Source organism: Nycticebus coucang, chromosome 10 (assembly GCF_027406575.1).
Source record: "Nycticebus coucang isolate mNycCou1 chromosome 10, mNycCou1.pri, whole genome shotgun sequence".
In the NCBI taxonomy this organism is placed as follows: Eukaryota; Metazoa; Chordata; class Mammalia; order Primates; family Lorisidae; genus Nycticebus; species Nycticebus coucang.
The window spans coordinates 82,086,728-82,110,540 of NC_069789.1; the positions used below are offsets into that span (position 1 = coordinate 82,086,728).

General features: G+C 36.4%; 1 protein-coding gene and 1 pseudogene across 5 annotated transcripts in view; one reads left to right on the forward strand and one right to left on the reverse strand.

Annotated features, from left to right (window-relative positions):
* CEP350 (centrosomal protein 350) overlaps window positions 1-23,813 on the reverse strand; it is a 193,870-nt gene that overhangs the window by 61,911 nt on the left and 108,146 nt on the right. For all 4 annotated transcript variants that reach the window (XM_053607967.1, XM_053607968.1, XM_053607965.1 and 1 more), the window contains 5 exons: window positions 20,725-20,924; window positions 19,962-20,146; window positions 19,371-19,458; window positions 11,948-12,094; window positions 1,595-1,752 (listed from right to left, as the gene is read on the reverse strand). In XM_053607967.1, coding sequence (XP_053463942.1) covers window positions 1,595-1,752; window positions 11,948-12,094; window positions 19,371-19,458; window positions 19,962-20,146; window positions 20,725-20,924 — 778 coding nt within the window. The remainder of the gene's footprint in view (window positions 1-1,594; window positions 1,753-11,947; window positions 12,095-19,370; window positions 19,459-19,961; window positions 20,147-20,724; window positions 20,925-23,813) is intronic.
* On the forward strand, window positions 8,970-9,435 carry LOC128597535 (60S ribosomal protein L26-like; annotated as a pseudogene). The gene has a single exon (XR_008383272.1). The product of XR_008383272.1 is annotated as a 60S ribosomal protein L26-like (transcript).

Genomic DNA, 23,813 nt, shown 5'->3' on the forward strand with positions numbered 1-23,813 from the left:
ATGGTATAATCACTTCAGAAAAATGTTATAAAATCAGAGTTCAGAGGGTTAACAATAAGCAATGATATATAATGAAAAGTTTCCCTCTACAAGCTAAATTTATTGAGAAGAATACTCTTTGACAGGTGTTTAATATCAGTAAAAAAGGGCTAACTACCTTTGCAAATCTTTGGAACATACAATAGTTCCTGGTCACAAAATAGCAAAGCTTCAAATGATTTTGCTGTCATTATGGCAAATGACTACAAAATTAATTAACTGCCTATTTATTAAGCTGGGGAAATCAACATCATTGAAGGAGATCTAACTCTAAAGCTTCAACATCATTGAGGGAGATCTTATTCTAAAGCTTTGGTAGCATAGATGTTATTTAAAAGCTGGCTTTCACATTACTTTGCTCCAGAGATCAAAAAATAACATACCACAAGTGCCAGTGGTATAATGGAGAGCATAATAGCTTTCTAAAAAATAGCACATAACAATAATTTTCCATTTTGGAAAATATTCTCTCATCTTGAAATTTTAGCATGATCCTCCAAACACTATTTTGCCATGACTGCTTCTCCTCATCCCTACCACAAGCACAATAGCAACTGCCTCAAACAACAGATCAAGAAGTCTCTAATTGCTCCTAAGGCTATTCTCCTTGATAAATTTCTCAAAAGGCTACTGCAGCAGTTGACAAGAAAAGACAAAGCAATACAAAAATTCTAAGTGATTAATATTTTGGCGACTATGAAAATAATTAACACAATTTGGAATAAAGGCAATAAATCCAACCATAAATTTGTTATTTAGGATTTTTAAAGCTTTAACCAAATCTGAAATAAGCACCACAGAAACTGACTTGACTCCATAAATACAGTAGGATTAGCAGTTTCTTCTACAGACATGGTTAAATGATTACTAATAGAATATATTCTTAGAGACTGGCAATGAAGGTCTTACTGAAACAGAAGAGCAAGAAATCAATGAAGAAATTATGTTGAAAATATCTTCCCCTCAACACTTACCAACCATTCAAAAACATTTGGAAGCAGATATAAAATGTCAAATCAGTGATGAAAATTTATGAGAAATAATTGTAATTTTGAATTCAAAGATCCCTGGAGCAATACAACATGCCTACACAGGCTACTGGAAATTTTTATTGGGAAATGAAGAAAGACTTTTTAGAGTAAATTTCAGTAAATTCATATTCACAAGGCTAAAATTTCCTTTTTCTATTTGAATAAGCCAGAGAGCCACAGATAAGATGTAAGAATGTATTTACCATTAATTGCTCCCTTAAGTTGGCAGACATGTCCTTTCTTTAAGTAAAAGAAAGGAGAAAACATTGATCTGGGTACATGTGCAAATGCTACATTTTTTAAAAATAAGAAACCTATCTGTAATAAAATCAGAAAAAATGTTTTATAAATACGATCTACAGTTAACTGACTTATAGGCTGATCTAATAATTCTGCTAAAATGCTACTGAATCCATAAAATATTTTCTTATCTCAATCTAATCTAATGAAGTATATTAAAAATATTATTTGTTGCTGCTACTTTCAAGGTAACTAAACAAGAGAGATTTATAAAAATGAATTACTTTTCATCCATGCGGCTTCTCATTTTCTTCAGTTTCTGCATAATGCTGCTTGTTTCACTGCTGGAAATTGAAATAGGAGAAGGACTGCGGGTCTCCAAGTCAGTTGGACCAGGACTAGTTGCCTTATTATCCTTTGTGTTATCATCACTATGAGAGTCCTAAAACAAAAAGAGGCAAAATTTTATTGGACTTTAAGAGGATCTTGAAGTTATCTTAAACAGTAAATTTATCCTTAGAACACTATAATGTAATGTTAAAATTAAGACATTACATACTTAAAAATGGTTAAGCAAATTTTATGTTATGTACATTTTATCACTATATAAATATATACACATACATATATATCTAAAGAGAGAATGAGCATATCGTAACACGTAATAATCTAAAAAAAGAACAGATGTAAGAAATCCAAAAAACTTCTGCCACTAATGATTTAGTATCCAAGTGTTTTCTCTACTATCTTATTTTTGAGACAGTCTCACTATGTTGCCCTTGGTAGAGTGCCATGGAGTCAAGAGCTCACAGCAACCTTCAAGTCTTGGGCTTAAGTGATCTCTCGCCTCAGCCTCCTAAGCAGCTGGGACTACATTCACCCACCACAACGCCTGGCTATTTTTCTTTTAGAGACGAGATCTAGTTCTGGATCAGGTTGGTCTCAAACTCATGAGCTCAGGCAATCCACCTGCCTCGGCCTCCCAGAGTGCTAGAATTACAGGTGTAAGCCACCACGATCAGGCTCTTGGCCATTATCTTAAGTGGAACAACTCAGACACAAAAAGACAAAAACTATATGATCTCATTTATAAGTGAGAGCTAAATAATATGTACATATGGAAGCAGAGTATGGAATTAATGGAAAATGGAGACTCAAGGAGAGGTTGGAAAGTGGGAGGGGGAGTGGAAGACAGGAGACTGCTTGATAGGTATAATATGTATTATTTCAGTGATACATATGCTCTGAAGGCCCTAACTTCACCACGATGTAATATTATCAATATAGCACTTGTAACCCTATGAATATACATGCAATGTCCAGAAAGTATCCAGCCACATATGTCTCTATTTTTCATAATACATGGCTGGATACTTTCTGGATGGTCTTCATGTACTAAATAAATATCATCTCTGATTTTTTAAAGTTGAATCACTCAAAAGGAATACAAAATGAGACATTATATAAAAAATGTACATACAGATATAATCAAAAGGCATAAAACTTATTTTAATCATACTGTGGGATGGATTGTTTATCTTTAAAATATTCCTCATAGGGTAATAGTTTTTTATAATGAAAACACTTAGGAACAGGCTCGGCACCTGTCGCACAGTAGTTACGGTGCTAGCCGCATACACAGAGGTTGGCGGGTTGGAACCTGACCTGGGCCAGATAAACAATGATGACAACTGCAACAAAATATAGCCGGGCATTGTAGTGGGCACCTGTAGTCCCAGGTACTTGGGAGGCTGAGGCAAGAGAATCTCTTGAGCCCAAGAGTTCGAGGTTGCTGTGAGCTGTGATGCCACAGCACTCTACCAAGGGCGACAAAGTGAGACTCTGTTTCAGAAAAAAAAAAAAAAAAAAAACCACTTAGGAACTATTAGTTTAATTAATACATTATTTAAACTTTGATAACATAGTATATCTTCCCACAAATAGTCATTTAGTCTCTAGGCTTTTCAGGAACATGAGTGGAAACAGTCATGACTTGTTAGTATTTTATGAAAAATACAAAGTAGAGCTTTTCTTCTTCCCTTTCCTATTCCTGAACAGTTCGGTCCTAAAGTCATTAAATTGGGCAGAATAAGGCAGGTATCCAGGATGGGGTAGAGGAAGACAGGTGGCCAAGAGTGAGGTCATAGAACCTGAGTGAGATGAAGAAGGCATTTAAATGGGGGAGAGCAGCCTGTGTGGTGAATCAAAGCCCAAGTGGAGCAATGATAATGTCATCATGTGAGTGGTTCAACATAAGAATTCACAAGCCCAAACACAGTGAAGATGGTATTCCCATGAAGAACTTCCTGGCTTAGGTGTCAGTGTCCAAAGAGGGTAAGAAAGGTATAGAGAAGGGTTGAGGAGATGAGGAATAGCCCATTTGGGAAGTCAGGGCCTAAGTGAGTGAGAAGAGCGTCCACATAGAGAAGAGGGTGGTAAGGATTACAGGAGATAGGTTCATGGGAGAAATGAACAAATCATTAACAATATTTTAAAAAATGTTAACCAGTTATCTGTCAAGAGAAGGGAGTTTCAAAACAGAGAAAACAAGAATGTACCTTGCGGGCTGGACTGGTAATGGAGAGATCAGTATGAACTCATGATTTTATGTAATACACATATATATGTATTACATGTATATATTACATACGTACATCTGTGTTATATATGTATGCAATGTAATACATATTATATATACATATACGAATTCTATATGTATAATGTATAATATATAATACATATGTGTAATATACACACACATAAAACGTGTTTATCTACATTTTTATACAGTAGAACCTCCACAGTTGACCACCTCCCTACATTGACATAATTTTCATAGACCACACACACACCACATGTATGTATCAGTACAGAAAGCCTAGTTCCTTATGTTGGCCACGTCTGTGTGTTGGCCAGTTTGTTACAGTCCCTAGGGTGATCAACTTACGGAAGTTCTACTGTTTTCCCTAGATTTGTTACTAAAGAGGAGCAAAACCTAATAGCAATGAGCATGCCTAACTCCAGATTCTGGTTTCTAAATAACCTTCTTCCTTGGAGAAATGTCTGATTCTAACGCTGGGGCAGGGAAAGGGCAAAACGACCTCTAAACATCTTGTTGTTCTAGAAAGCACAGAAAGACTCAAGACTGACAGGATATACCCAAAGGACATACAAACTTGCATGAAAGGGGCTCTTATTGGCCTAATTTGAGACATAAAGCAAGCATCAAATAAATGATAGTAGCAGATTTTAAGACTGAGTTAAAACAGGAATCCATGAGTTAATACTGATGTAGATAAGAGCATTACATTTGATGAAGAAAAGATATTTAGATGGAATAATCTTAAAATACTTCCACACAAAGTATTTATTAATGACAAAGGGAATAGCAGTAACTTTACAGTGAAGTCCGGGAAACCTCACCTTAATCAAGTGATCAAGTCCATAATAGCAGTAAAGATATCAAGATATTCCAAGTAATGGAATTACTTCTGTGATATGCATGCCAAAGATGCATAATCTTAATCTAATCACAAGGACCCACTGGACACGCCCAACTAAACAACAGTCTACAAAATAATCTAACATGTCAAGATCATAAGCGTCAAGGACTTTTCCAGACTGAAAGAGAATAAAGAAACCTGAAAACTAAACATAGTATGTGATTTCAAACATACTTTTGCTATAAAAAATATTATTGTGACAACTGATGAAATTTAAAGGGTATGTAGATTAAATAGTAGTAAAGCATCAAAGTTAATTTTTTAGCAACTTACTCTCAAATGACTCAGGACAATATATTTCTTTTGTCCTGTGCATAAAATTTCCCTATAAATTTGAGATTGTTTCAAATTTAAAATCAAAGCACAGGAAGGAACCCTCCCCAACTCTTCCTACAAGCAAATATTACACTGATACCAAAACCAGGAAAGGATCCAACAAAAAAGGAAAACTACAGACCAATATTATTAATGAATATTGACATAAAATACCTAATAAAATCCTAGCAAACAGAATAAAGCTACATATCAAAAAAATATGATCAAGTGGGCTTTTTATCTCAGGGATTGAAGTCTGGTTCAACCCATGCAAATTCATAAATGTAATTCACTGTATAAATAGAAGCAAAATTAAAGACCATATGATCCTCTTTAAACAACAACAACAAAATTCAGCATCATTTTCTGGTAAGAATACTTAAGAAAATAGGCATGCATGAGACATTTCTTAAACTGATAGAAGCCATCTTTGACAAATGCACAACCAACATCATACTGATTGGAGTAAAAATGAAAGCATTTCCTGCTGGGTGGGATGGCTCACGCCTGTAATCCTAGCACTGTGGGAGGCCAAGGTGGGTGGATTGCCTGACCTTACAGGTTCGAGACCAGCCTGAGCAAGAGCAAGCCCCCGTGTCTAAAAATAGCCAGGCATTGTGGTGGGCGCCTATAGTCCCAACTACTCAGGAAGCTGAGGCAAGAGAATCACTTGAACCCACAAGTTTGAGGTTGCTGTGAGCTATGACACCACAGCATACTACTGAGGGTGACAAAGTAAGACTCTGTCTCAAAAAAAAAAAAAAAAAAAGAACTGAAAGAATTTCCACTTAGAACTGTAACCAGACAGGGATGCCCATTATTCCCATTACTATTCAACATAGTGCTAGAAGTCCAAGCCAATGTAATCAGGTAAGAGAAAGCTATCAAGGGTACCCAAATTTAGACAGAGGAGATCAAACTTTTGCTCTTTGCTGAAGATATGATCTTATGCTTAGTCTCAACTGTGAGAACATGGAAGTGATCAAGAATTACAGTAACATTTGGATGTCCACAAATCAGTAGCCTTTATATATGCCAACAACAGTTAAGCTAAGAATCAAATCAAAGACACAATTTCCTTCACAGTTGCTTCAAAGAAAATGAAATACTTTGGAATACACCTAAAAAAGGATATGAAGGACTGCTCGGGAGGCTGAGGCAAGAGAATCCCGTAAGCCCAAGAGTTAGAGGTTGCTGTGAGCTGTGTGATGCCACGGCACTCTACCTGAGGGCGGTATGTGAGACTCTGTCTCTACAACAAAAAAAGGATATGAAGGATCTCTACAGAGAGAACTATGAAGCTCTGAGAAAAGAAATTGCAGAAGATATTAACAAAAGGAAGAATATAGCATTCACATGGCTGGGAAAAATCAATATTGTTAAAATGTCCATACTACCCAAAGGAAGCTACAGATCAAATGCAATCCCCATGAAACCACCAACATCATACTTTGAAGAACTTGAAAAAATAGTTCCTTGTTTCACATAGAACCAGAAAAAAACCCTGAGTACCCAACCCAATTCTAAGAAAGGAAAACAAATGAAAGCATCATACTGCCAGGCTTCAGGTTATACTACAAGTCTACAGTGATCAAAACAGCATGGTACCAGAACAAAAACAGACATAGAGCTATAGAATAGATAAGAGAACTTAGAATTGAAATCATCAACATCTGATTTTTGATAAACCAAACAAAAGCATACACTGGGGAAAAGAATCCCTATTTAATAAATGATTTTGGTTAGCCACATGTAAAAGACTGAAACTGGATTCGTACCTCTTACCACTTACAAAACCTGATTCATACTGGATAAATCTAAGACACAAAACGACAAAAAAAAACTCTAGAAGAAAATGTGGGGGAAACTCTTAACAGTATTGGCCTAGAAAAATACTTTATAAAGAAGACCCAAAAATAAATAAATGGGACCTAATCAAGCTAAAAAGCTTCTGTACAGCTAAGGGCCCAACAACTAAAGCAAATAGACAAGCTTCAGAATGGGAGAAGATGTTCATATGTTATGAATCTGACAAAGGCCTAATAACCAGAATCCGCAGGGAAGTCAATCTAATCAGTAAGAAAAGACCAAACAACCCCATTTATCATTAGGCAAGAGACATGAACAGAACCTTCCCCCAAGAAGACAGATGAATACCTACTAAACACATGAAAAAATGCTCATCATTACTAATTATCAGAGAAATGTAAATCAAAACCACCTTGAGATAATCACCTAACCCCAGTAAGATTAGCCCACATCACAAAGCCCCAAAGCTGCAGATGCTGGTGTGAGTGTGGAGAGAAGGTAACATTTATACACTGTTGATGGGATTGTAAACTAATACAGTCTCTTTGGAAGGAAGTATATACAATCCTCAGTGAGCTAAAAATAGACCTTCCATTTGATCCTGCAATCCCATTACTAAATACCCAGAAAAAAAATCATTTTACCATAAAGACATTTGCACTTGAATGTTTATAGCAGCTCAATTCATAATTGCAAAGATGTGGGAACAACCTAAGTGCCATCAACGCAGGAATGGATAAACTGTAGTATATGTATACCACAGAACACTATTCGCCATAAAGAAGGATGGAGACTTCATGTCTTTTGTATTTACCTGGAAAGACTTGGAGAACATCCTCCTAGGTAAAGTATCACAAGAATGGAAAAACAAGTATCCAATGTATTCAATATTAATATAAAATTAGCAGATAGATGAACAGTTATATGTCCACGTGAGAAAAAAACATATTTAAATCCAAGAAGGGGGGTAGGAGTGTGGTAATCTCTCACCTGTTGGGTACAACATAGGGATATATGGCACACCTCCTGGATGAAGGGCTCAACTGCAATTTAGACTTTACCTAACACAAACAATGTAACCTAATTGTATGTACCCTTATATTAATCTGAAATCTAAAAAGAAAAAAAAATATATATGAAAGCACAGAATATTAGGGATGTTAAAAAGTGTATAACTATATAGTCTGAGTTTTCCAATACTCTACTGACATTTTACAGGCCCAATTTTTTTCACACTATTATGAACTTATCTTTGACAAATGTACCAAGAATATATAGTAGGAAAAGACAACTACTTAAATAAATAATGCTGGGAAAACTGGATATCCATATGCAAAGGAATTAAACTAGATCCTTATCTCTTGCCAAATAAAAATGGATTAAAGACTTAAATTTAAGGCCTGAGACTACAAAACCACTAAAAGAAAACACTGGGGAACTGCTTCAGGGCATTGATCTGGTCTATGACTTCTTGAGTAATACCCCCAAAGCAAAGGCAAGCAAAGCATAATTGGACAAAAGGATCACATCAAGAAAATGCTTCTGCACAGAAAAGCAATCAACGAAGGGAAGAGAGTGACTTGGTGTTCAGTGCTCAGTGGTTAAGGTGCCAGCCACATGCACTGGGGCTGCTAAACAACAATAATGACAATAACAACAACAAAAAGAAATAGCTGGGCATTGTGGTGGGTGCCTGTAGTCCCAGCTACTTGGGAAGCTGAGGAAGGAGAATCACTTAAGCCCAAGAGTTTGAGGTCACTGTTAGCTGTGACGCCATAGCACTCTACCCAGGGAGATATAGTGAGACTCTGCCTCAAAAAAAAAAAAAAGATGATTCACAGAAAGGGAGAAAATATTGCAAACTACTCATCTGACAAGGCACTAATAACTAGAAAATATCAGGAGCTCCAAAAACTCAATAGGAAAAAAAAAAATCAAATAATACCATTAAAAAATGGGCAAAAAGGAGAACCGGAAACAACCTGTAACTCTCTTCCCTTTTGCGGCCATCACCGGAGAGGCAGCGACCAAAATGAAGTTCAATCCCTTTGTGACTTCGAACCAAAGCAAGAACCGCAAAAGGCATTTCAATGCACCTTCCCACATTCGCAGGAAAATTATGTCTTCCCCTCTTTCCAAAGAGCTGAGACAGAAGTACAATGTTTGATCCATGCCCATCCGAAAGGATGATGAAGTTCAGGTTGTCCAGGGGCATTATAAAGGTCAGCAGATTGGCAAAGTAGTCCAGGTTTACAGGAAGAAATATGTCATCTACACTGAGCGGGTGCAGCGGGAAAAGGCTAATGGCACAACTGTCCACGTGGGTGTTCACCCCAGCAAGGTGGTCATTACTAAGCTTAAACTGGACAAAGACCGCAAAAAGATCCTTGAACGAAAAGCCAAATCTCGCCAAGTAGGAAAGGAAAAGGGCAAGTACAAGGAAGAAACAATTGAGAAGATGCAGGAATAAAATAATCTTATATGCAGCTTTCATTAAACACTGCTAAAATGGAGAAAAAAAAAAATGGACAAAAAAGATCTGAACAGACCAGTGGTTCTTCTCAACCTTCCTAATGCCGCAGCTTTTTTTTTTTTTTTCCTAATGCCGCAGCTTTAATACAGTTCCCATGCGTCGCAGCCCACAGGTTGAGAACTGCTGGAATAGACACTTCTCAAAAGAAAACATGCAAATGGCCAATAGGTGTATGACAAAATGCTCAAGATCATTAGTCATCAGAGAAAATGCAAATTAAAACTACAATATGATATCAGGCGTTGCCTGTGGCTTAGTGGGTAGGGCGCTGGCCCCATATACCGAGGGTGGTGGATTCAAACCCGGCCCTGGCCAAACTGCAACAAAAAAATAGCTGGGCGTCATAGTGGTCGCCTGTAGTCCCAGCTACTTGGGAGGCTGAGGCAAGAGAATCGCCTAAGCCCAGGAACTGGAGGTTGCTGTGAGCTGTGTGACACCACAGCACTCTACTGAGGGTGATAAAGTAATACTCTGTCTCTACAAAAAAAAAAAAAAAAAAAAAAAAACTACAATATGATATCATTTCACCCCAGTTAAAATGACTTTTATCCAAAAGATAAGCAATAACGAATGCTGGAAAGGATATGGAGAAAGGGGAACCCTGGTAAATTAGTATAACCACTATGGAGAACAGTATGGAGGTTTCTCAAAAAACTGAAAATAGAACTACCACATGACCCAGCAATCCCACTGCTGGGTACATATCCAAAGGAGGAGAAATCAGTATATCAAAAAGATATCCGCATTCCCATGTTTATTGCATCCTATCCACAATAGCAAAGGTTTAGAATCAAACTTAGTGTCCCATCAACAGATAAATGAATAAAGAAATTGTGTTATACATACAAAATGGAATATTTTACAGCCACGAAAAGAATAAAATCCTGTCGTTTGCAAAAAAAATAGATGGAAATGGAGAACATTATGTTAAGTGAAATAAATCAAGCACAGGAAGACAAATCTCACATGTTCTCACTTGTATGTGGGAGCTAAATATTTAAAACAATTGATCTCATGGAGAAAGAGAGTAGAATGATGGTTAGTAGAGGCTGGGAAGGGTTGCAGAGAGGGGGGAGAATAGGTTCGAACTTTTTGTCTGAATACCTCCTCTGAATCTTGTGTGTTTATATTCACATTGGATAGCTAGGCTTGGTGCCTGTAGCTCAGCAGTTAGGGGGCTGGCCACATTCACCCAGACTGGCTGGTTTGAACCCGGCCAGGGCCTGCTAAACGACAATGACAACAATAACAAAAAAATAACCAGGTGTTGTGGCAGGCACTTATAGTCCTAGCTACTTGGGAAGCTGAGGCAAGAGAATCGCTTAAGCCTAAGAGTTTGAGGTTGCTGGGCACTCTACCAAGGGACAGAGAGTGAGACTGTCTCAAACAAACAAACAAACAAACAAACAAACAAATAAATAAATGAATAAATAAATAAGGCTTGGTGCCTATAGCTCAGTGAGTAGGATGCCAGCCACATACACCAAAGCTGGTGGGTTTGAGCCTGGTCCAGACCTGCTTAACAACAATGACAATAGCAACCAAAAAAACAGCCAGGCATTGCGGTGGGTGCCTGTAGTCCCAGCTCCTCGGCAGGCTGAGGCAAGAGAATCACTTAAGCCCAAGAGTCTGAGGTTGCTGTGAGCTATGACGCCACAGCACTCTACCAAGGGCAACACAGTGAGACTCTGTCTCAAAAAAAAATAATAATAATAATATACAATTGGATAGCTAAAATAAGTATCCTATAAAGGGCAAAATACTTTTTCCCCATATGTTCTGAGTAATATATATGGATTAAAAAAGTAGAACAAAGCTCTCTGTCTCAATTTAGCTTATAAGTGAAAAACATTTTAAACAAATATTGTGTAAGAATGTGTCACTTCCAAAACTTAAACATTTCATAAGAAAAAATTAAACTCAAGGTATGTGTATTAAAGCACTGCTATAGTTTGAATGTTTGTTCCCTCTGAAACTCATGTTGAATCTTTATTCTCCTTGTAACAGTATTAGGAGGGTGAGAAATCAGATCATGGTATTTGAAACATAAGACTTTTGGGAAGCAATTAGTATTAAATGATATCATGAGAGTGGGTTACTAATGGCTTTATAAGAGGGAAAGAGATCATTGAGCTAGATCATCATGCTCTCCCCTGCTCCATGCCCTGTATCACATTAGGACTCTACACATTCTCCACCAGCAAGAACATCCTCACCAGATGCGGTCTCTTAGCCTTGGGCTTTCTAGCCTCCAGAAGTGTAAAAAACAAATTTCTTTCCTTCATAAATGACCCAGTCTCAGGTCTTCAGTTATGGCAACAGAAAATGGACTAAGACTTGCACATACATAGAATTTATCCTAATTCATTATTGTATTATCCTGTTTAAATGTGAATACCATATTGGAACATGAGACAAGGTTAGGTATTAGTAAGCACCACAAGACAGAAAACAAATAATAATTCTATGTAATTCACCAATTTATTCTCCCCTGCAGACTTCAACTTCTCCTGCAGTTTTATGGTGGTCTGCCGGATCCTTTCTATCTCCTCTTGCTGTTTAAGAATCAGTTGTCTTTCCTTCCGAGCTGCCTTGTTGGCTTCTTGAAGACGTTTTATTTCTGCCTAAAGTTTAGAGTTAGGAGAAGAATTGAGCTTTGCAGAAAAGTCTGAAGTAACATTTTTAAAAAGCCATCATATGTATTAAAAATAAATAAATATAGTATTTTAAAATTACTAACACTGTAAAGTTTAAAGTAATAAGGAAAAAAGTCATATATAATCCCATCACTATAAAATAATTTAACATGAGTCCTTTATTTAAATAATTGTAATTGCAACCGACTGATAAGTTCCTATTCCCTTTTTAAACATACCTTTCATTTTTCCATAATGCTAATGTTTACACTTATTTGTTTAATAGTTGCATATCACATAACCTACTTAATGTAACCATTATTCTATTGCTAAATTCTTAGTTCCTTATAATTTGTTCACTATTCTAAATAATGCCTGAATGCCTATAATTATTTTATACCCTGGACTAGTTTTTAGGAGCAATTCCTAAAAGCAGAATGAATAGGTTGAAGACATGAATAATTTTATGGCTCTTAAAGCAATTTTAAAAATTGCTTTCAAAAAATGACTATCCCTACTTAGAATGCCATTAGAAACATTAAGATTACCCTGCACCAATCTCTTTCCACATCAGGTATGTTTTCAGTTGATATTTAAGTGGCACAAAAGATCACACATTTCACTGCTAATAACTATTACTATTTAACAAAGACAGTTCTTTTTATCATAATTTGTTTAAATCTGTTTTATCAATAAAGCATAATAAAAATATTAAAAATTTATTAGTTATAATTATTTTAACAGTATTTGAGATTTTTTAAAACTATCTGAAAATGTTGCAAAGTGCATAATAAAGATCCACATTTCAGCATGATGCCCCATGATCATACCAATGTACATAGCTATGATTTAATAAAAAAGAAAAAAAAAAAGATCCACATTTCAAAAACCCCCAGTTAATAACTATTAATATTTGGTTATATTTTCTCCTAGACTTTAATTTTATAAAGAAATAAACCATTATAGATAAAACTAATCTGCAATCTTTTGTTCTAACTCCTCAGAAGTAACAACTATCATGGGTCTGGTACATATCCTCTCAGCACATACTTTTTAAAATCTTTCCACAAATATTTGTGCAAAAGATGTACTCGTATACTGCTTGGGAGTTTGCATGTTCTAAAATATTTTATAAATAATATCTCATGTACTTATTTTCAATCTTGCTTTATTAGACATTGCTTTTGATTCCTTTCCGTATTAATTTACCCTTTCTGATGCTGCATAGTATTACACTGGAGGAATAAATATATACGTTCTGTTTACCCATTACCCATATAGCTGAATTTTAAGGTTACTGTCTATTTTTTACTATTACAAACAATGTTGCAATGAAAAGCCTTATACTTTTTGTCTTTTGGGGCTTATCTACCAATTTCTCTGGAAAAAGAAATTATCTAAATGTGGTCCATGGGATCCCTGGGGGTTCCTGATACCCTTTCAGGGGACTCTCAGGTCAAACTTTTTTTATAATACTAACACATTATTTGTTCTTCCCCATTCTCATTCTCTCCTAAGTATATAATGCAGTGGTTCTCAACCTTCCTAATGCTGCGACCCTTTAATACAGTTCCTCATGTTGTGGTGATTGATCCCCAACCATAAAATTATTTTCGTTGCTACTTCATGACTGTAATTTTGCTTCTGTTATGAATTGAAATATAAATATCTGATATGCAGGAGACCTCCAAAGGGGTCGCAACCCACAGGTTGAGAACCGCTGATATAATGGCTTTGTATACATTTTTAAAGAAAGCAACTATATTTTCCAAAAAAAGGAAAAAAAATTAGTGGAAAGAGTGGTATTTAGATTTTTGGAAACCTCTTTAATGTCTAGCTTAATTTCTTTTTAACATCATGCATTGGTCATTTGAAAAGTGTTGGTTTACTGAGTTACATGGATTTTCTAAATTTGAATATATTTCATTATATAATATTAAAAAGTCATATTGCTTAATCTCAAATTATTTAATATTGTGTGGCAGGTAGAAATTTTTTAAAATTCTGGCTTGCTTGAAAGCTTGAATTTTATCAGTGACAACAAATACCATCAGTTGTTTTCTTCGAAGTGACAGGCACATTTTGTTGATCCTCAAGAAAATCTCTCTCAAATATCTAAATCTGAATTAGGATAGTTTGCCTGGGAATTATTCTTTCAAGTAAAAATTGTATTCAATGAAAAAAGTGGTAGCTAGTTCAGCTTACAATTCAAACAATTGCACAAATACTTTTCCTTGAGTTTATCATGGTATTCTGGTACCCAGAGAAAGAGCCTAATTCTAGGCTCCCCATTTCTGCCACACAGTTATAATATGTAATTACAACCACAATAAACATTTTAGCACATATATTCTTACATACTGTTTCTTTTAATTCTGTAAGACAACTTTCCAGATGCAGTCAATTTTTCGTACATTTACTTAAAAAATTCTGAAGTACTACAAATAGAAAAATTAGTCACTCAACACTGGCATCAAACATATTTAACAGCTTGCGTATTTGTTTCAATCTGTTTCAAAAATAAATCATTATATGTCAAACCAAACTCTATCCCAATCTATTTTTCCTTTGTTTCCTTCTCAGAAGTGTATCATTCCTACATGTACTTCTGATGCATGAGTTATTTCCACAGAACATATACTACTCATTATTTAAAAAAAATTGTATGAGTGGTATAATATCCCACATATTCTTTGCACCTTGCCTTTTTTTCCTTTTTTTTCTTGAGACAGAGCCTCAAGCTGTCACCCTGGGTAGAGAGCCGTGACATCACAGCTCACAGCAACCTCTAACTCCTGGGCTCAAGCGATTCTCCTGCCTCCGCCTCCCAAGTAGCTGGGACTAAAGGTGTCCACCACAAAGCCCAGCTAGTTTTTGTTGCAGCCATCACTGTTGTTTGGCGGGCCCGGGCTGGACTGGAACCCGCCAGCTCAGGTGTATGTTCCTGGCGCCTTAGCCGCTTGAGCCACAGGCGCCGAGCCCACCTTGCTTTTCTATAAAAACCAACATTATGGTTGTTGAGAAATGAAGATCTAATACTAAACTGTCTAACATGACAGCCACTAGCTACATGTGGTTAGTAGCTACAGTACTGGATATCAGAGATAGAGAATATTACCATCATCTCAGAAATCTCTAAGATAGTGCTAATATCTAATCCATTCATTTTCCCACAGTGTTATACTTTCTTGCAAGAATACATTTAGTTTCATCTACTGTCTTACTGAAGAAATTAAGTTGTTCCTATTTTCCCCTGGCACAAGTGTTAAAGCTTCTCTAGGCTACCTAACAAGACAGCACTGCTGAGTCATATATGTCCTCCACTTAACTAGGTATAGTCAACTGCTCCTAAAGTGCTTGTATGTATGTACCAATTAACACTCCAACCAGCTACACAAAGCTAAAATGATATGAGTGGAGACTTCAGAGGTCTCAAACTCACATTCTCTTCCTCAAACCATTTGTCAAGTTCTGAAGCAGTAGACAGAAGGCTAAGGAGCTAAGCCAGGAACATCTCAAAAGCAGAGCAGAATCCCTACAGTTTTGTGCTGAGTAAAAAAAGTAAAATCCCTAGACAGTCACAATCCAGGGACAATGCAAACCAGAAGTAGAATGAGCTTAGCAACTCTGCAGCCCAACTCTAACCCAGCTCGGTCCCTGAATGGATTAAGGTAAACAGGACAACTCTAACAGGATAGCAAAAGAAAGGATAATCCTCTCCGGGGGAAGAAGACATCAGTTAGAGACTTTGTGGTTACTTATACACGGTATCCAGTGTTTAATAAAGAAATCACAGGCATGAAAAGAAAAAAGGATCATATGATAATAAAGTGGTTATGTACTGTCAGACAAGAAAGACAGGAAGGGCGGCGCCTGTGGCTCAGTGAGCAGAGCGCAGGCCCCATATACCGAGGGTGGCGGGTTCAAACCCAGCCCCAGCCAGGTGTTGTGGCGGGCGCCTGTAGTCCCAGCCACTTGGGAGGCTGAGGCAGGAGAATCGCCTAAGCCCAGGAGTTGGAGGTTGCTGTGAGCTGTGTGACGCCACGGCACTCTACCGAGGGCAATAAAGTGAAACTCTGTCTCTATAAAAAAAACAAAAAGAAAGATAGGAAAAAACAGCAGACAAGAAAGTTAAAATAAGTAGGAATAATGTGTACAAAATAGTATAGAAAGGACAGAAAAATAGATTAAAAGATAGGTAATTTCAATAAAGAATTAAAATCTGTAAGAAACCTAACAAACATAAATATTGTAACCTAATTGTTTGAGCCCTCATATTAATCTGAAATTTAAAATAATCTCTAAGAAAAATAAAATTAAGAACTCATGGCTTGGTGCTTGTAGCTCAAACAGCTAAGGCACCAGCCACATACACCAGAGCTGGTGGGTTCAAATCCAGCCCGGGCCCACCAAACAACGACAGCTACAACCAAAAAATGGTTAGGCGCTGCAGCGGGCGCCTATAGTCCTAGCTACTTGGGAGGCTGAGGCAAAAGAATCGCTTGAGCCCAGGAGTTGGAGGTTGCTGTGAGCTGTGATGCTATGGCACTCTACCCTGGGCAACAGCCTGAGGCTCTGTCTCAAACAAAAAAAAAAAAAAAAAAAAAAAAGAACTCATTGGATGGATTTAACAGTATAATGCACAAAGCAGAGAAGAGCTAATACATTCAAGGATAGGAAAATAGAAACTTTCTAAATTGAAGAACTGTGTTTTTAGTTTTTTTTTTTCTTTTTTAAAGAATGAAATAAAAAAAAAAAAACAGCAGGAAAGAGCTGTGGTAAATGTGGTCAAAAGGTATAACATGTCTAACTGAAGTCTCTGAAGGAAAAGAAGGAAGGAATGGGGTAAAAGCAATACATGAAGAAGTAATTTTTCTTTTTTTTTTTTTGAGACACTCTGATTCTGTTGCTCCAGATAGAGTGTCATGGCATTAGCCTAGTTCACAGCAACCTCAAAGTCGTAGGCTCAAGCAATTCTCTTGCCTCAGCCCCCCAAGTAGTGGGGACAATAGGCGCCTACCACCACACCAAGCCAATTTTTCTATTTTCATTAGAAATGGGGTCTCACTCTTGCTCAAGCTGGTTTCAAACTCCTGAGCTCAAGCAATCCACTTGTCTCAGCCTCGCAGATTGCTAGGATTACAGGTGTGAGCCACCATGCCCTGCTAGAAAAAGTAATGTTTGAAAAACTGATTAAATAACAACCAACAAGTTTAAGCTCAGGGAATCCTAGTAGAATGAGTACAAAGGAAACCATATCAAGAAGCGTCATAGTAAAACTACTGAAAAATCAAAGGTAATTTTTTAAAAACCAAAAAGGAGCCTTCAAAAAAAATATTAAGACAGTTCATGTCTCCATAAAAAACAATATAAAGCAAAAAACAATGGAAAAAATCTTTAAAAGTGTTGAAAGAAAATAATTCTAGGCCTCTTAAAAATATCCTTCAAAACTGAAGTTTAAACAAATACATTTTCTTTATTATTATTATTTATTTATTATTTTTTTTTTTTTTGAGACAGAGCCTCAACCTGTCACCCTGGGTAGAGTGCTATGGAATCACAGCTCACAGCAATCTCCAACTCCTGGGCTTAAGCGATTCTCTTGCCTTTGCCTCCCAAGTAGCTGGGACTACAGAACCTGCCACAAGGCCCGGCTATTTTTGGTTGCAGTTGACATTGCTGTTTGGCAGGCCCGGGCTGGATTTGAAACCGCCACCTCTAGTGTATGTTGCTGGCGCCTTAGCCACTTGAGCTACAAGCACCAAGCCCAAATACATTTTCAAACTAACAAAAAACATGTTATAAGGAGGCATGCAATAAAATACTGGATATATCAAAATTAAAACTTTTATGCTTCAAAGGATACTGTCATAAAGTGAAAAGAAACCCCACAAAGAGCAAGAAAATATTTACAAATCTTGTTTTTGTTCTATTTTACAAACTGAAAGCTATTTTAACACTGAAGAAGGTTATTTACTTAACTAAAAAATTTCATTTATTTAAAAATCACTTTTTTCGGGCGGCGCCTGTGGCTCAGTGAGTAGGGCGCCGGCCCCATATGCCGAGGGTGGCGGGTTCAGGCCCAGCCCCGGCCAAACTGCAACAAAAATATAGCCGGGCATTGTGGCGGGCGCCTGTAGTCCCAGCTGCTCGGGAGGCTGAGGCAGGAGAATCGCGTAAGCCCAAGAGTTAGAGGTTGCTGTGAGCCGTGTGACGCCACGGCACTCTACCCGAGGGCGGTACAGTGAGACTCTGTCTCTACAAAAAAAAAAAAAAAAAAAAATCACTTTTTTCTGGATTAAAAAGATACAAATTTTATCAAAAATAAAGTTCAGATTTTTTTCAAATTCATATTATCAGTAATGTTTCCTGAGGTAAACTTATAAAAAAACGATTTAAGTAATAATCCCATATATAAGCCAAATATTTAGGTTGATAAATTATCTAGTACCTGACAACAGGTGAATAAGAGGAAAAAAACTAGAATCTACTTAATACTTCCTAGGCACTGTGCAACACACTTTACATAGGTTACCTCATTTTATCCTCACATCCACCATATGAGGTATAATCTCACTCCTACAGATGAGGAAATTAAGTCTCAGAGAGTTACTTAAACTTGACCATGATTACACAGTTGCAAGTGAGCAACTAACATTTATTGACTACTTACCATTGTGTCAAAGTCTACTCTAGGTTCATTTTATGTATTAATTCACTTATTTCTCCCAATAAACCTATGAAGTACGTTACTATTATCGTTAGTTTAAGGATAAGGAAACTGAGACACAGGGAAATTAACTTGTCCATGTTTAAGAAACTAATAATTAGTAGAGTTGGGATTTTAGCTTAAGCAATGTGACTCCGGAGCCTGAATTCTTTACCACTACACCACCATACTGCCTCACCAGAATTCAAAACCCAGGTCTAAGTCCACTAACCCAAAACTAATTGTCCATATGTAATTTATATGTCATGAAAATCTATTTGGGGAAATAGTGACTACAAAATTAATCGAAATAGATTCTTTTACACATATCAATTTTTAAAATATGTATCTCAAAAGAGTATTTTATGCTACTTAGTATGAAAGCAGCAAGTTTGACTTAATATTGTATTAGGTTGTAGTATGGGCATAAAAAATGGTATCAACTAAATCTCATTTTAGGCAATAAAAAGAAATAGAGATAAGGCAAAATAATAAATTCTACAAACTAACTTGCCTTAGGTAAATTGTTTTAAATTAGTGTTTATCCTAACATACCTTTTCCTGCTGCAACCTTAAGAGCAAACCACGCTGTTTCTTCCGGAGTGGGGGCATTTTATCATCTTCTCCTTTGTCTCGTAGATGTCTGTAAATAATATTTTTCATTGAAACAAAGATTAGATTAAGTTTCTATTACCTTATATTATGTCAAGAATTCTTGACTACTTTGAAAGTCTATAAACCAATTTTACATTTTCAAAGTGGAAGACAACTGTTACATGCAGCAATTTATACCCTAACAAGAATTTTATGAAGTATATAATACACGCTTAAGGCAAGACCTAAATTGCATCCTTTAAAGACAGAAGAACTTTGCAAAATTTACAACATTGTAGGGGAATTAAGTATACAATGACAATGGTATGATAAGAGTCAGTTTAGAAATAAAAGAAAATTGCAAGGAAAATGTTACGTGGGTAGGAAAGATATCTTCCAAGTGACATGGATCAAGTATGACTGCCACATTTCTAGCTTGAGAAACTAAATTGCTCAAATCAAATGACAAAACAAAAACATCTGAAAACATAAAGCATTTTCTTCATATGAAAGAAGAAATTAATGAAAACTATGCTCACTGAAAGAACTCACTTTTTTTGATGCTCTAGCCAGGCTAATTCAGCCTTAGTTTTCTCCTTCAAGGCCTTTTCACGCAGACGCAAGAGTGAAGATTGGTGAGCTGCCCTCATTTCCTCTTCTTTCATATACTGTCGAACCATCTCCATAGTGAATTTAGAAAAACTATCTTGTCCTCCTGAGAATGGCATGCTCAGCTCCTAAATTAGAGAATTTATTTCAATCTTATCATGTTCTAAACCTTTTGGAACTTAAATTCATTAAAATAGGCATACATTCATAAAAATAAATTATGTATTTAATAAGGCCGCTATCCATGGAAGAGAACATGCTTTTAAAAGGCACGTGAGAAGGATTAACATTCATCTACTAATGTATTCAGACAATAAAACTTTAATAAACAACTACTACAAGCCAGGTACTGTCGTAGGGGCACAATGTGGGATAAGACTTTTTTCCCCACTAACTAAAAGGATTACAATTTGGTAAGAAGAATAAATGTAAATGTCTAAATAAAATAATGTGTTAGAAGAGTGAAGTAAATGAAAAAGCTATAGTGATAATATTGCTCAGATCCTCAAAGTTCTTATAATTGATTCCAAAAAATACTTTGCAAGGGAAGAAAGCCAGATTTTATAGGAAAACAATAACATAAAGTTGCTATCTTAGGAAAATAATTCTAATAGTTGACCACTAAGTTCAGGTATAAAATGTACCTTCATACCTGTGAGAGAACACATCCACCATCATTCACCTGCATAGATAAACCGAAACACACCTTGGTAGAAGACAGTATAGCAGTCTTTTCTGGGGAAGCTTCTTCATCAGAATCATCATGATGGCCTCTTTTCTTTTCCATGTTAAATCTGCGATGACTCTCAGAAGGTAGTAAAGATCGAAATGATTTTTCTTCTATTTCATCTTCTGTCATAGACTCATCAAACTTCAGGGAATAGTCTGTTGCAATAGAAGTTGAATCTGAAAGAATATAGAAAAGTAGATTTTATGATTATAACTGTTCTCAGTAGATATTCAATTAGCCCTTTTTGCTTCTATATGGGATTATCCAACATAAATTCATATAACTGATCACTAGCAACTATTAGGCATGGAATAATAAACACATTTAATTTACCTTACAAACAAGAAAAACAACCTCTAAAAATACCTAGAAATACTAAGACAAGATGTATTATACTTAAAGAGCTCTTACAAATCAATTAAAAAACCATGAATACTTCTATAGAAAAAAGATCAAGATCAGATGCTTAAAAAATGAAATATAAACAATCAAAATAGAGTGAAAAAATGTTTAACATTACAAGCAATCAATTAAGTGCAAATTAAAAAAAATTTTTTTCTGAGATAGGAGTCTCATTCTTATCACCTATCTAGAGTGCAATAGCATCATCATAGCTCACTGCACCTCAAACTACTAGGCTCAAGTGATCCTCCTACCTTAGCCTCCCAAGTGGCTGGGACTACAGGTTCACCCTACCACTTCCAGCTAATTTTTCAATTTTTTGTAGAGATAGATTTCACTTGCTCAGGCTGGTCTCGAACATCTGAGCTCAAGCAAGCCTCCTGCCTTGACTTCCTAGAGTGCTTGATTATATGCACTGAGCCCAGCCTAAAATATCTTTTTAATTTCATGCTTAATCATTAAACATGACAGCTCTTTCAGTCTGTTTCCTATGTTTCTTTGCCACCACCTCCCCATTCTTTTGTTTACTGAAAACTTTCTCACTTTCTGGTACTACAAAATGGACCAGGCTCATCTTATATCATTCCTGCAGCCCTAGAATCAATCATTTCTCCAAAGAGCTCTGGTTTCTTTTATTCAAGAACGACATCTAGAAACCACAATCTAGATACTAGTTGTCCTTTTCATTATCATTTCTTCTGTACTTGCACAGTGGACATAGGCAAGTAATATGTGCATATACACTAATCCATACATACATGAATGTGCGTGCGTGCACACACACATACACACACACAATTGCTTTTGAATCACCCAGCTAAACATGAGTTCATGAGTTCATACTGATATCTCTGACTCTAATCTAGTACCACAGGGTTCATAGTGGTCTTCCTTTCTTATGTATCTGTAACTTTCCTCTCTAACACAGAGAAACCTAGTGTTCACCATCCAACCCATTTACTTACTTGTTCGACCCCAATACATACAGTGTATGTAAAGAACTATTTCACCCTTACAAAAAACAGGTTTATGTGCTGTTAACTATTGTATAAGGCTCCCAATTTCCACTTAAAACACCAGTTTGCAAAGTTACTTGGGTGAGCTCTTGCCCTCATTCCACCCCCTCAATGTGACAAATGCCATGTATTTGTAAGATAGATTCACTTGTCAGAGGCTGCATTCCATCCTGGCATCTCCCAACATCCAGGTTGCTATAATAGTGCTAAAATTTTCTCTTTGTGATACACAGTTCCAGGGTTTTGACATAGCCATATAAAACAAACAAATTCCAGGCATTAACAGTTGAATAGTTTCCTGATACATTCCCTTTGCAGTCAGCTACTTCTTTCCTCTACTGTCTGGAAACCATTCATCTGTTTTTCACTGCTATAATCTGCCTTTTCCCAAATGTCATGTAAATAGAATCATATAATATATAGCTGTATGAGCTTGCTTCTTAGATTTTTCATTGAAAAATCATCCTTGTGGGCCAAGCATGATGGCTCACACCTGTAATCCTAGCACTTGGGAGGCCAAGGTGGGTGGATTGCCTGAACTCATGGGTTCGAGACCAGCCTTAGCCAGAATGAGACCTCCACCTCTAAAAATAGCTGGGCACTATGGCAGGCACCTGTAGTCCCAGCTATTCAGGAGATTGAGGCAAGAGAATCGCTTGAGCCCAAGAGTTGGAGGTTGCTGTGAGCTATGATGCCAGAGCACTCTACGAAGGGTGACAAAATGAGACTCTGCCTCAAAAAAAAAAAAAAAAATCCATGTTTTTGCATGAATCAAAAGCTTATTCCTTTTAATAGCTGAGTAGCATTTCATTATACAAATGTACCAGTTTATCTTTTCTCCTACTGAAGGACATTTTGGTTACTTCAGTTTTTAGCAATTGTGAATATGCAGCTAGTAACATTAGCTTACAGGTTTATTTGTGGATATAAGTTTTCAAATTACATGGTGAATACCTAGGCATGTGATTGCTAAGTTGAATCGTGAACTGTTAAAACACTATGAAACGGTCTTCCACAGTGGTCATACAATTTTGCATTCTTACCAACAATGAAAGCAAGTTCCTGTTGCTCTTGCATCCTTGTCACCAATTATACCGTCAGTATTTTTGGATTTTAGCCATCCTAATAAGTGTGTTGTGGCATCTTGTGATTTTAATTTTTCATTTCTGTAATGTCATATCGTGATGTTGAAGACCTATTTCTGTGTCTATTTGCCATTTGTGTATTTTCTTCAATGAAGTGCCTATTCTGATCCTATGTAGATTTTTTTAATTAGGCTGGTTTAATTTTAAGAGCTCTTTATATATTCTTCATCAAATTTGTGATTTGCAAACATTTTCTCCCAGTCTGTAGCTTGTATTTTAGTTCCCTTAACAGTGTCTTTCACAGAGCAGAAGTTTTTAAATTTTGATAAGGTACAACTTATCATGTTTTTTTTCTTTCATGGATCATACCTTGAGGTGTTATACCTTAGAAGTCACCACCAAACCAAAGGTCACTTAGATTTTCACTTGTTTTCTTCTACATATGCATTTTTTCTTTTTTTTTTTTTTGAGACAGAGTCTCAAAAAAAGAGACTCTGGGTAGACTGCTGTGGTGTCATGGCTCACAGTAACCTCAAACTCTTGCCTCAGCCTCCCAAGTAGT